Raw genomic sequence first — 14,645 nt, 5'->3', positions numbered from 1 at the left:
GTTGTGATAAATGACTGTAAACAAGCTGGCTCGACTGTGGTGAATTAGGCTAAGTGCAGCCGTGGTGCAATTGAATAGGATTCCCTTGGGTGAAAAACAGCCAAACAGCTTCACGATAACATGGAAAACCAGCCCTAAAATGAACCGTTATAATATCCCTAGCAACACTATCCTATAATCTCATTTAGAGCACGGTAAACTGCATTACAGACTTGTCAAAGCACACATTAACCAAATGTTCTCAGTATAGTAGTTAAAGCTGAGCTAACTAACTGCTAAAAAAGGATTTTAATGCACTGGCCTACTACTCCATCCACAGAAGGAGGTGAACATACTGGTCACAGTATTACATGTTGGGGCAACATAACTCAGGAGGCAAGAGCGGTTGGCTGGCAGTCGAAGGGTCGCCGGTTCGATTCCCCCCCCCCCCCCGGGCGTGTCGAAGTGTCCTGGAGCAAGACACCTAACCCCTAATTTCTCCCAACAAGCTGATTGGTACCTTGCATGGCAGCCTTTCACCGTTGGCGTGTAAGTGTGTGTGTGTGAATGGGTGAATGAGAGGCATCAATTGTAAAGTGCTTTGGATAAAAGCGCTATATAAATGCAGTCCATTTACCATTTGGTCAACCACTTCATCCACAGAAGAAGTTTAACATACTGGCCTAATTACTTTATCCACAGAAGAAGTTCAACATACTGGCCTAATTACTTCATCCACAGAAGGAGTTTAATGCAGTGGCCTACCACTTCATCCACAGAAGAATTTTAACATACTGGGCTACTAACTTAATTCACAGAAGGAGTTGAATGCACTGGCCTAGTACTTCATCCACAGAAGAATTTTAACATACTGGGCTACTAACTTCATCCACAGGGAAAGGAAATGTGTTCAGATTGGTGGGGAGATCAAGGACACAGTATTTTAAACATGCATTTGAAATACATATTTTCATGCATGCTGGTCACATTTATTCAGTTTGACGTTTCTTTTTTGCATGGTTTACACATCTCCGCAACCTGTAAAGCAGCCTACAAGTCCGCCATTTTGATGATAGTTTATACATGCATTTATCTGGGAGCCATTTTTGTTCTAAAAAAATAATATCTTTGCACCATGTCTAACCAATTTAAAAAAAATAATTAAAATGGCTACTGCCGACTGCATGAACATGACTGAGAGACATGAGAGATGAGAACAGACCCACACAGCCCTTACCCAGTAGAGCTTCCTCTGGCAAAGTGCACAAGCGGTACATTATCCTTTCATGGTGAAGGAACAGGCACCACAGCACAAACCCAGTGACCCACTGCGAAGGAGAAGCTCAAAAGGGCTTGAGAGGGGTTTTTTATGAATTAGAACGGCTACGCTAAGCTCGACTAGCACCTTCACGTTAAGGCCTTGCAGATTGGAGCTCTTACATACTGCAAGGTATGGCTGGTATACCCGTTTTCTTCTCCGTATATGGTGGAATAACTTTGAAACATCATCTTCGTGACTTGAGGACAATGCTTTCAGAAGATGGTTCATCCTCACCCAGACACTCAGACACCAGTTCTGCACATTCTGCCTGTCACTCTTGCATTCATTTACATTTTGTCTAAAGCAGTCCTAATTCGGATCTGGGCTGGCTTAAAGCTGACGACATTTTGAAAATATTAATTCAGCGGGTTGCTTGTCTAGTTCTAGGACATATCAAATCATACATTCAGACCAGAGCACCTCGTTAAATATTTGCCTTTCCTCACTCTCCTCTTACATCTAATTACACACATTGTCCGCGGTAGGCAAATATATATTCATCTCCTGTGCTTGGACTACATTTATGAAATTTTAATCAAACACAGGGTCTATTCAAGCAAGTCAGTATATTTTATCATTGCTGTACATTAGCAGTGATGCCCGGTTACCATGGTGGCAACCAATCACGAGCACAGACGCTGGACCATCAGCACGACAGCCAATCATCTTAGGGTCGTCTCACCTCTTAGAAAAGAAAGCTTTCTGGAGAGCTCTCTCCCTCTCGCTGTAGTTAAAGTCCCTGACTCTGTCTTCTCAAATGTTTTGAGAAGACAAACGGCCAGATAGGCCTTGAGCAGCTGCCAGTCCGGCGCATTCTCTTGGCAAAGGTTCCGCCCGAAACTCGTGATTGATAGGAGCTGATGCACAGTTAACCTGACATGTAGGACGTGTGGCAGGACCACTGCTCCCGCCAGTTTGTTCTCTGGTGTTTTTTTTTTAAATGAAGGACACATCTAAAAGGGCCCATGTGGCGAGTGTGCACTTTATCACCCATGCCACTCCAAACCAAAACTGATCCACAGATTGGCCGACATTTAAAACGTCAACAAAAAAATCTTCCTCAGACTTTAAAGAATCCAACGGCCATTAGTGCTGCTGAAACTGATTAACTGATAGGACTCCTGAAGTAATCCATGGTGTTTACAGAAATCAAGGGTGGAAGGGCCCACCCAGGCAAAAATCTTCAAAAATGTGTGTACTGGCCACACCCACATTCAAAGCCACAGATTCCGAAGGAAATCCTCCCTTTGTGTTCCAGGCTGTAACTTCAGTGCAAACAAGGAAGTTCTCCCAGTTAAAAGACAATGTTCCACATGCCAAGTGCACAACCCTCAGGCCCTCAGTGGCAGTGAAAGGAAACTTTCGCTTATGAACATGTTTTGATTGTATTATGATTGTTGAAACCTCAATGACAACAATCCTTCCGGGTTTATTTCATAGAAGCAGCGTTCTTCAGGCACTTTCATTTTAAAAAAAAGAATATAAGGACCAAACAGTTTCTGAACTATTCCTCATATTTATTAGATGATGTATGCATATGATGTATTGTACATGTCTATAAACAGTACAAGTAGATTGGTTAAAATATGCATTGCTAGTACTTATTATTCTGTCACAGTTTTTGCATAATATGAACATACTCTGTTTTGTATGTCTGTGCTGGACTGTATTTGGCCCATGGGTAAAGTAAAAATGGTCCTAAATACAGATTTGCAATGCGTTAGTTTGAAAGCTAGATTTTAGACGATTAAGGGGAATTAAATTTTTCCAAAATAACATCCAAACAACAAGAATAGGATTTACAATAAGAGAACAGATCCCCATCTCTTGGGGGAGTTACTCAAACAAGAGTTACTCAAAAAGATACAATATAACAATTACAAATCTATTTAAAAGACCACAGACAAGAGCCCTGCTGGAATCAGAATAGATAAGATTCAACAAGAAGATAAAAATGGACAGTTAAATGAGCTGCCAAAAAAGACTTGGTTGCTCGTACTTCCAAACAAATGTTCTGAAAATTGCCTGGATTTGATTAAAGAACTTAGAAGGAAGACAAAATGGGGCCAGAGAGATGAGATAATTAATGAGTTTAATTACAGAGATATTGTCTTGTAAAGTAAAATTCCACAGAGGCCACTTCATTAAGCCCTTTAGATATTGCAGTGATAAGAGGTGCTGGTCTGCCTGCACTGTTTTTCTGAGATTTCTGAGACAAGCAGTGGCTGCAGTAGCCCCGCCCCCTGCTCCCCCAGCCCCTCCCCCTCTGCAAAACCAGCAAAGCACCCCGCGCAAAAACCTCCCTGTCGCTAAGCTTGGAAGAGAGGGAAACCGTGACAGAAACCGTGACAGAAACATGATGGTAAATGTGACCTAATGATAAACATCAAGAACATTTTTTAAAGGCTGGCATAGGGATATTCACAAATTTGAGGTTTAAAACAAGAAAACACACTTTGAGCAACTGCAAATCAACTTGAACAGATGTTAGACCTCAGGAGGTTGTACGTGTGTGCATTGTGCATTTCGCTTCGTTTGTAAATGGAACTATTTCCTACTGCGGATGCAACCTGAGACTGCTGTGCTGAAGGAAAGAAGTACCGACACAACATAAAAACAGACATCTATATTTATAATTGTGAATAAATGGAAACATAACATCAGCGTACTAGCTGTTTTGGAGTTACTTGAAGTGTATTTTCTTTCTTTAAACCACAAAACCCACAATGCCCCTATACCAGCCTCTGTAAAGCTCACAGGTCATCGCATCACAAGTATCCTTCATGGCACACAAAAAACTTTCTTGGCCAAACAAAAACCTAGACTAATAAAACTGAAATAATATACTTTTTTAAACTCTAGAAAGTAACCCATCCCTTTGAGGCTGTCTTTGCCAGAATCACAAGCTGATGGGGAAAGAGTGACTTTAAATTCTGCACGTCGAAAACCCTGCAGCTGAACTTGGCGCATGTTTATCCACAGCACGGCAGTCAGCCAGAGTCGCGGATGACATGGCGTGACACCTCATATGCAGCGCCAACCCTAGGGCTCAACAGGTGTTCTGAAATTCCTGCGACCCTCTTCACTAGCCTACATCTCTATTTTGGTCAGAGAGGTGTGACCACAGACACAGGGAGGGGGGTGTGGAGCTGAACTAAGCAGGGGGTAAGGGTGTTTTTGGACTACTCACGAGCACCTGACTGCAAGTCAGGACGGGAACACGCAGTCTGCTTTAGCGCCGTGTTCCACACTCAGATCCTTGCGGTTTTTGAGTATTGTTGAAACAGCAGAATCTGCTGAGATCTGCTGTTCTAGACGGCGTAAAAACATCACCAAAAAGTGACATCACCAAAAAGAAACAACCACCGATAGCTATTCATCCATTTTTTTTTAAGTGAGAAAAACATTTGTAACAACAATTTAAAGCTATACAACTAGACAAAGAAGCATCAGCTATGACCTGTACATCGCAATAGCGTAACTGACACAGCGCCGAAAGTGGATCGATGTGGAAATTCAAGAGCAAAAGTGGATTTACGCGTTATTAAATAAACGGGCTCACATCCTACAGAACAACCACCGCTATTAAAACATCGATATAGAGCGCACAGTTGCACTTGCAAGTAGCCTACATCGGTATTAAACTGCTGAAGAAAGCGTGACAAGTCTGTGGTAAGGCGAGCAGGAGACGCATGTTTCAAAGAATACTCAGCAGTGTTGAATTTCAGAGACGGGAACGCACTGGCGTAGCTCCTATACATGTGCACTGTACGATGGCAGGGTCCTGGCACCCGAAGTTTCCCAACGTGCCTAGGTCGTTAAGGGTTTTCACATGTTGACTTTGGCCAAACCACAGCTGATGCATCTGTTCTGAAAACAAATACACTGCGCCGCGCGGACACTGGGTTACTTTTCGTGTTAAGTGTTGTCAAATGTGAAGACATCTCATCAACTAGTAGTAGAGATCAAAGTGGACAGAAAAGCTCAGTAACTTACTCCGTGGCGTAATTTCTCAAGTGCCTGGATATAACACAGGAAATAAATAAATTAAAGTTTTCACGACGATTTTCCTCACCCCTCCTTACCCAGTCTCTTTAATTGATCATTCGATTTTGGATCGTGCGCCTTTGCCTCTTTCTGAACAGTACTTGTCGTCTTCTTGCTCCTTCCCAGCATGATAGCTCCCCTTAATTTATCCTTCGCACTTCTCCTTGCTTTAGCGCCTGTGTTTCGGTTTTTTTTTAACTCACGGGCACTGTAGTAAAGATTACTTTGAGGCCACTGGTGTGGGTTTTTTCTGAGTTACTTCAGCTACGTTGCTATAGCGTCCCAAAAACCGTTATCCACAGAACTTTGCCTCTCCAAGTAAAGAAAGAGGAGACGGCCCACCGCCGACTGAAGTCCTACATTAGTCCCTCCCTTATTCCCTTTCTAAAAACCAAGCGTAACCCGAATCCTGGTTAGTCTGGGGTAAATTTGAAGTCACACTTAAAACCTGTTTAAATGCCCGTAGATTATCATCAAAACACAGACATGCACAACATGCTGATTCTAAGGTGAACTAGCAAAGTGGCACGTTTTCCTGTTAATTTGAGCCCATGGTAGGATATTAAAATGTTTATTCAAGTATGAGCGTGCGTGGAAAGTCGTGGCGATGTCATTTACTGAATTCGCTATTCATTTCAAGCGTGGGGCAGACAATATTTTAGTGCGTCACCGTGCCATTTAAAAAGTGTTCTAAACGAGAGCATGCCATTATCAGGAGAAAATGGGTAAATTGGTCTGGACAGAAGGCTTTCTGCTATAGAAGGATTCGTACTCGCAGTCTAAGGAACAGGATTATTGTTCTCTTTTCCACTTGTCTAATGTCCACAGTAGCTATTTTATAATGAAAACACCTTTATTTAAAATTGTCCTCTGTACAAAAAAAAGTACAACTGCCGGACACTCTCTGGGTTAGAATCTGGAAACGCTTCATTTTATTCTGTAATTGACATTCGTCATAATCAATAGCATACTTTTTTCCTCACCGGTTTAATTTCGACAGAATGGTTTGAAGGGCAACAGATGGATGTCCTCTGTGTATTGAAAGACGGAGTTGGGAGACGAGGGAAAATAAACACTAGATGCTATGACATCTGGGAAAATGCTGTCTTTCTGAGAAGTCTGCAATTTCCCATGAGTGTTTACAATGGTAAGTGTGTAGCATTAGCATAAAGGCTATAGAAGGGTCATATAATTTACATATAGTGACAGAAAGCATGACACTGTAGGCTACAACTTCTTGGTACATTAGGATTTCACTGTCCATATTCTTTTGCGCTGTAGTCCTACTAAGTCATTGTTAGATTATTTAGTATTTTACACCATATATCAAACAGCATTGGGCAAACACAATTTCCTTACACAACAATATAACACCATAATTTACAATATTATGTGAGGTGATGCAGCAATTTATGGCCTACATTATACTACAAAACTGCAAAATGTTCAGTACAAAATAGGCTACATTTATAGAAAATGTTTTCCCCCAATACGTAAGTTTTTAAAATTAAATTTATAAACTTGTCCTTAACATAACCTTCATTTATTACTCTTTTCTGTTTAAGTTACGCTGCTGCCTGGGCATACAGACTGAAAATTACTGAAATAATATCACGTGGGAGTGGGGAGCAATGGAATTCCAGGAATATAAATATACATTTTTAATAAAAAATGATTACAATCGCCGTCGATTTCGAGTTTGAATAATTCTGTATGATAAATAAAACTGTGAGTTACAGAATTCTGACGCATGCGTTTGTGTTGCTCCCTTGTACTTACGCAAAATGTTTTCTTGATAAGGTCAGTTTTCAATAGTACCACAGTGCCCCCATGTGTATAGCATTAGAATTACAGGGACGAGATTGATAAAGTAACGCAGTCGTACCAGACTTTGCTGAGATTGTTTTCAGCTTTAAAAAATCATCGCACAAATAAACTTTGTTACGTTTTCATAGCATTTGGCTTGGGGCATGATATTAAAGCTGGCCTATTAAGATTTTCCTAAACATTCTGGCACGCTTCGTAGAGGCTCTGTATATGTTGTTTTGCCAGCGTACTAATTGCTGGAAGCTTTCAACACTGATTCAATGGGAAAGCGTGGGACATGGTCTAATTGCCTTTCACTCAGTGCATACTTAGAAGACCCCGACACCGACCTCTCGTCTGCTATTAGTCTACCACCGTACAATACTTTTAAAGAAAGAATAATCAATATAACCCCAGGACACATAAAATCATATGCGGATTATTTCTTCCCCCACCCGACGGAAGCGGTTCTGTATTCATTCTTGTTGGTGTCAAATGAACACATGATCTCACCACATCTTAAATTCCTCATCTTCTGGGTGTGCTCACCTCCTTGCAATCTTCTTTTACGTCGGACGCACTCCATCCTTTCCCTGTGGCTCTAAACTACAGGAAGCACTTTATGGAAAACAGCTGCTTCACGTCGACATGTTATTGTATATTTGCAGTTATTTTTCATTGGCTGTTGTTGGCAAGGCTCCAGAAACCGGACAACGAAAAGGATTAAAAGTGCAACGTCTCGCTAAAATGGCTCGTTCAGCTAGATATGTGTTGTAGCTAGCCCGCCACAAGGCCCCAGGCTACAAACTGCTGTCTTTGACACGCAATTATAAGAATTGCAACCCATTATAAAATGGCAGCAGCTAAAATGTTTCAGAGGTCTCCTCTGATCTCACCCTGATCGGAGTCACTGAAAGAATATGCAGTTGCGATCGCTGTCATGACCTGAGATGAGGCTATTTCACGAGAGGTTGTTGTGCCCGTATTGTAGCCTATCCACAGTATTTTGCTCACACAGATATGAACGCCACTTTTGCTTCAGTTGCAAGACGTCATATAGAGTTATTGAAAATTTCATTTTATATTTAAACCATTTGTATTGGTTTTGAATCAGCCTAGGAGAGCTCTCTAGCTTTTGTTGCATGCTGGTAGGCCTGGGGTAGTTCTATTGATGGCATGAGCCGGAGAGGGAGAGCTGCGTTTGGTCAGGCAATTAAAAGACGGAGAGCTCAGCTGGCGTTAACCTGGGGGCGGGGTCTGTGGGAAGAGTGGCTGTGGGCGGGGACTTGGGGGCGTGACAGAGCGCTTGTAGCTCTCTTCAACTCTGGCAGCACGTCCACACAGACCGCTTGTTAAAACATCACTGTCCCTAGTCCTTCCCGATGCACCTGGAACAGGCAAGACTGCCAGGCCCTTCTTGTACAAATTCAGGCGAGTTTGGTTCTGTGCCATCAGGAACCAAAAGCCACGCACAATGTGACAGACCGCTGGCTTTTACAGTGCTTTAAGTTTATTGGCGTTACGCAAACCAAGGCTTTACAGAGGTGTGATGCCGTACTTAAAGCCCCGTTCACACCTGCCATAGCGGTGATATCGCTGGGGTTTAAAACGCTGCAATGACTCAATTTCAGCTGTTCACACCAGAGTGTCTGTACCCCTTAAACTTGTTTGCATCAACCATGCAAAGCTATGATGTGCTGGAATAATGCACATGTATAGGTGGTATTTCAAATATTTATATAACGTGTGGCATAATTCTTTGTGAACCAGGTTGTAGATTTGATTCCTAGGTGGGCAGTGGCATTGTACTCTTGAGCTAGGAACCTGAATTACTGCAATAAATATCAGCTAGATAATCTGATTGTATGTAAAAGAATGTAATACTTACACAGTTGTGTATGTATTATAAATAAATGTCCGCTAAATGCCTTAAATGCAATACGGGTTGTTGTCTGTGTTATTGTGATTACATGGGGCGACATAGCTCAGGAGGTAAGACCGATTGTCTGGCAGTCGGAGGGTTGCCGGTTCAAACCCCGCCCTGGGCGTGTCGAAGTGTCCTTGAGCAAGACACCTAACCCCCAACTGCTCTGGCGAATGAGAGGCATCAATTGTAAAGCGCTTTGGATAAAAGCGCTATATAAATGCAGTCCATTTACCATTACCATTTACACTATCTGCAAGGCAACTGCCGCATGTAACATTTTGATTACAGTTTATAGACACATTTTTGGGGGGTATTATATATTTTGTTTAAGTACTCTTGTTGATAAAGTCAATATATTGCATTATGTGATGTCATGTTCAATCTGTGATGCCTTGTGTTCAGTGTGATATAGTGCACTATTCAGTGTTGTGTAATATAGTGCACTATTCAGTGTTGTGTTCAGTATAATATAGTGCACTATTCAGTGTTGTGTTCAGTGTAATATAGTGCACTATTCAGTGTTGTGTGATATAGTGCACTATTCAGTGTTGTGTTCAGTGTGATATAGTGCACTATTCAGTGTTGTGTAATATGGTGCACTATTCAGTGCTGTGTTCAGTGTGATATAGTGCACTATTCAGTGTTGTGTTCAGTGTGATATAGTGCACTATTCAGTGTTGTGGTCAGTGTGATAGTGCACTATTCAGTGTTGTGTTCAGTGTGATATAGTGCACTATTCAGTGTTGTGTTCAGTGTGAAATAGTGCACTATTCAGTGTTGTGTTCAGTGTGATATAGTGCACTATTCAGTGTTGTGTTCAGTGTGATATAGTACACTATTCAGTGTTGTGTTCAGTGTGATATAGTACACTATTCAGCGTTGTGTTCAGTGTGATATAGTACACTATTCAGTGTTGTGTTCAGTGTGATATAGTGCACTATTCAGCGTTGTGTTCAGTGTGATATAGTGCACTATTCAGTGTTGTGTTCAGTGTGATATAGTACACTATTCAGTGTTGTGTTCAGTGTAATATAGTGCACTATTCAGTGTTGTGTGATATAGTGCACTATTCAGTGTTGTGTTCAGTGTAATATAGTGCACTATTCAGTGTTGTGTGATATAGTGCACTATTCAGCGTTGTGTTCAAGGTGCAGCTTTGTTTCCTGAAATCATTTCAAAGGCAGAAAAAAGTACTCTTGTTGATAAAGTCAATATATTGCATTATGTGATGTCATGTTCAATCTGTGATGCGCTGTGTTCAGTGTGATATAGTGCACTATTCAGTGTTGTGTTCAGTGTGAAATAGTGCACTATTCAGTGTTGTGTTCAGTATAATATAGTGCACTATTCAGTGTTGTGTTCAGTGTAATATAGTGCACTATTCAGTGTTGTGTTCAGTGTGATATAGTGCACTATTCAGTGTTGTGTAATATAGTGCACTATTCAGTGTTGTGTTCAGTGTGATATAGTGCACTATTCAGTGTTGTGTTCAGTGTGATATAGTGCACTATTCAGTGTTGTGGTCAGTGTGATAGTGCACTATTCAGTATTGTGTTCAGTGTGATATAGTGCACTATTCAGCGTTGTGTTCTGTGTAATATAGTGCACTATTCTGTGTTGTGGTCAGTGTGATAGTGCACTATTCAGTGTTGTGTTCAGTGTGATAGTGCACTATTCAGTGTTGTGTTCAGTGTGATATAGTACACTAATCATTGTTGTGTTCTGTGTAATAGCATGAAATTGTGTTGTGTTCTGTGTAACAACACTGAAATTGTGCACTATTCAGTGTTGTGTTCAGTGTGATATTGTGCACTATTCAGTGTTGTGTTCAGTGTGATATAGTGCACTATTCAGCGTTGTGTTCAGTGTGATATAGTACACTATTCAGTGTTGTGTTCTGTGTAATAGCATGAAATTGTGTTGTGTTCTGTGTAACAACACTGAAATTGTGCACTATTCAGTGTTGTGTTCAGTGTGATATTGTGCACTATTCAGTGTTGTGTTCAGTGTGATATTGTGCACTATTCAGTGTTGTGTTCAAGGTGCAGCTTTGTTTCCTGAAATCATTTCAAAGGCAGACTCAGCCACTTTCATATTTACGTGGCATCAGAGCACTGTGTGAAACAGAAGGAGGTCACAGACACTGGCGGTTATCTGTGCTTCCTGTCAGTGGTTGCGATGACCGTTGGTTGAAGGAAAGGAACTGAGGTCACGACAAGCTGTTCCTTCAACACCAAACTGACGACCGTAAACATGAACTTGGTCATTGCCAGCTCAGTTGGTAGTAACAGAAATGCCTTAAGTTGTAAATTTCATCATAATGGCTCAGTATGGAACTTCACCGAAATAGCTGTTTGCATGTAGACGACATTATTATTATTATTATTATTATTATTGTTGTCGTCGTTGTTGTTGTCATTGTCGTTGCCGTTGTTGTTGTCGTTGTTGTTGTTGTAGTGCTCATTATTCTCAGTGCACCCAGTTGTTTTCAGTTTAGAGTTGCCTTGTGGAGATGAGTCACACAGTGTTTGCTTAAGACAGGAAGTTGTTGAAGGCATGTGTTTAAAGACAGCTTCTGCTGGCACCTTTCACTCATTGGACCATTCGTAATAAAAACAGGTTTGGGCAGATGTCTGTGACACACTGGAAAAGAAGCTTGACCAAGAAGCCAGAGGTCACAAACAGCTTAAACATCCTCTACCCTTTTCTCTTAAACTAATGACAGGAGTACTGGACTGGTGTGATAAAATGAAATGAACCTTTGTTAGGAAAAACACTGAAGTTGTTCCTCTGCATAAGATAGAGAGAATCTGTGTTTATGTGTGTGTGTGTGTGTGATTGTGAAAGAGGGAGAGAGAGAAAAAGAAATACTTTGATCTTTACTGCTCAACAGGTTTTAGTTTGGTGTAAATGTGTGTAGAATCTGAGTGTGAGACAGAGAGTGTGCATGTATGCGAGTGTGTAAGCACTGATAAGAGAGGAAGTGTGTGTGGGTGGGCGTAAGAAAGTGTGTGTGTGATTTCTTATTTAATGAGACAAGATGGCTTCAGAAGTTGGTAACAGCTAGTCATTGTAACGGCTTGTCATAGCTGTTACTTGTCAGCTATGCCATATTCGGAGTAAATTTGAGAATAATTATATACACAATGACAATCCTTACAGTTAGTACATTTAATTTTATGCACAATTTGTAGATCATTTTCTTATTTGAAAAGGCACTGAATTTATGCAGGATGAATGTATATCTTTCCCCAACACTGTAATAAAATCAATTCAGTTCAGCATGGAGAAAAGTTTGAATGGTATCATTTTTTAAAGGAACATCAAGAAAAATGTCAAGGTCCTTTGGTCACTTTACTTTTTAACAAGAGAAGAGAGCAGATCTGTGCAGAGCAGAACAATCTATGTTTGATATCTAGTTATCATGTGACATCACTTAAACATAATTCACCTGTTAGTCAACCCAAGACCTGAAAGAATATGCACTTAGGAAGAAAGTTATGAAAAGCAATCATAAATGTACCATGATTGAGAGATTCAAGCAATCAGCTCACAGAAGTGCTGAGCAAAGTGGTCAATTCCTACAGAGAAACACTGTTGCGAAAAACGCAAACGATAAGCCTAAATTCTGTAAAATACGTCCATACATATGACCCTTTCACTTCCAGATTAGACCTATTGTAAATAAATGCTGGCAAATTTTAACATCAGATAAGGTTTCAGGCCACATTTTTCTTCATCAGTCACGTTTTACATACAAATGGGCACAAAACATTAAAGATAAATTGCTGAGGTCAGGTGTATGTGAGAAAACGTTCTTTTATTTTAGGTTATTTTCCTTGCACGAGTTGCACTTCTTGCAATTGTAGGACTTTGACGAAAGTATATTTCTGCCATTTGGGTAAAACATACAAAATATAAAATTAGATATTGGACATACATTGCATAACTTGCGATTCAACCCAAGTTGAATCTGTTTGTTATTTGTCCATGCAATGACTATTATGTTGGGAAAACATAAAGAAATTATGGCAACACAAAAGTGAGCATAAAAGTAACATGAGAAGGGTGCAAACGCTGGTGAACCATTTTTTTTAGCAGAACCGTACTGCAAGTGATCTTAAATGCATAGCTATTGATGAAGTGCCATCATGTCAAAGAGGGGCAACACTGAAGACAAATTATTAAAACTAGAGGCATGATGGATTGATAATTTAAACAGCATGCACCCTAATGGCTTGAACCTGATCTGTGGTTTTCTTTGAATTTTAAATGTATCTAGACTGATTTATGAATGGTAAAAAAAAAAAACCTGGTGCGTTTAGGCTTGGCGTTTGGATTGCATACTCAGAAATGTAATTTATTATCCATCAACTTTTATCCGGGCTTGGTCGTTTATCAGTCTGATATGTGTGTCGTGGCTTTTAAGTGGGATTTGTTGGAGGTGGTGTTTCTGGTTTTTTGATTACCTGCACTTGTAAAAAAAAAAAAATGTTGAAAAGGTGTAAATTTAGTCTGTGCGCTTTAACATTTTATGAAACACTGATGAAAATCTGATCTGCTGAAATCCCTGTTTCCTGTCTGTTTTTCGTCTAATGAAGTATTTAAATGCATTTCCCAGTCAGTCTTCCTGCGCGTGTGCAGGCCTTTATGTTTTGGACTTATTGGGCCCCTCATTCACAAAACCTTCTTAAACTATTCTTACTTTTGTTCTTACTTAAAAATGTTCCAACAAAAAAACAACATGAGATTAATGACACATGTGCAGAACTGTTTTATTTATTTATTTTTTGCATATCCCAGGTGTATGAGATGATGAATGCTGGCCGTTTTAAATATTTGTGCAATCCTGTTCATGTTATTTGCATAAGAAAACAGCCGTGAACAAACACAGGTGAGAAAAAAAGTGATGAATGCCGAAATGTTCTTGGAAACGATCTTACACACAGTTTACGATAAAAAATGAGATCATACACATATTTCGTGAATGAGGCCCACCAATGTGTTGTTGGGGATGCGCACTGCAATACCTTGAGCACACTGATTTAAAAAAAAAAAGCTCATTCTCAGGGATTATTCTCACCTGGAGCGCCAGGTCTACATCAGCCCCCGCTTAAAGGGGGAGGAGCTAAACCCAGCAGTACTTCTGGCCTTCGGAGCCAGGCTGGGCCCACGGTCATGTCCGACACAGCGGCCGACCGGCTCGCATAGCGTGCGCTCTGCAGAGCCTTGGTTCACTTCGGATCCCGTGACCCTCCCTGACTGGCCACCGGCAGCAGAAGAGCCCGCCCCCCCAAAGAACACTGGAGAAGACTGTAACCCTGGAAACCCCAGCGTTCAAATATACCGTAGAAGTGTTTGCAGAAAAAAAACAATTAACGCAGCAGCCAAGTGTAAGTGCTGTGGCTTCATTCTAACGGCTTCAAAAACTGCACTGTTCTGGAAAATTTTCCTTCCTTCCCCCTCCCAGGTTGAGAATGGATATCTACTGGTCAGCTCACAGCTTCCGCAAGACCGCAAACCTGTTTGTGCTTACAAAATACTCTGTGGGGCATCTTCCTAAAT

General features: G+C 40.8%; 1 protein-coding gene across 4 annotated transcripts in view; it reads right to left on the bottom strand.

The window, feature by feature from the left end:
• Nucleotides 1-14,645, bottom strand: part of LOC118215964 (1-phosphatidylinositol 4,5-bisphosphate phosphodiesterase delta-3-A-like) — a 55,026-nt gene that overhangs the window by 28,434 nt on the left and 11,947 nt on the right. The window contains exon 1 of one of the 4 annotated variants that reach the window (XM_035396952.1): nucleotides 7,667-8,328. The exons of 1 other annotated variant lie outside the window; for it this stretch is intronic. In XM_035396952.1, coding sequence (XP_035252843.1) covers nucleotides 7,667-7,739 — 73 coding nt within the window. In that variant the 5' untranslated portion in view covers nucleotides 7,740-8,328. Of the gene's footprint in view, nucleotides 1-5,385; nucleotides 5,709-7,666; nucleotides 8,329-14,645 lie in introns of those variants that run through there. 2 more of the 4 variants (XM_035396953.1, XM_035396951.1) reach the window with 2 other exon arrangements.

This window comes from Anguilla anguilla, chromosome 17 (assembly GCF_013347855.1).
Source record: "Anguilla anguilla isolate fAngAng1 chromosome 17, fAngAng1.pri, whole genome shotgun sequence".
NCBI lineage: Eukaryota > Metazoa > Chordata > Actinopteri > Anguilliformes > Anguillidae > Anguilla > Anguilla anguilla.
Note: the sequence above shows the minus strand (reverse complement) of the source record. Positions and strands in the feature narration are given on the sequence as shown.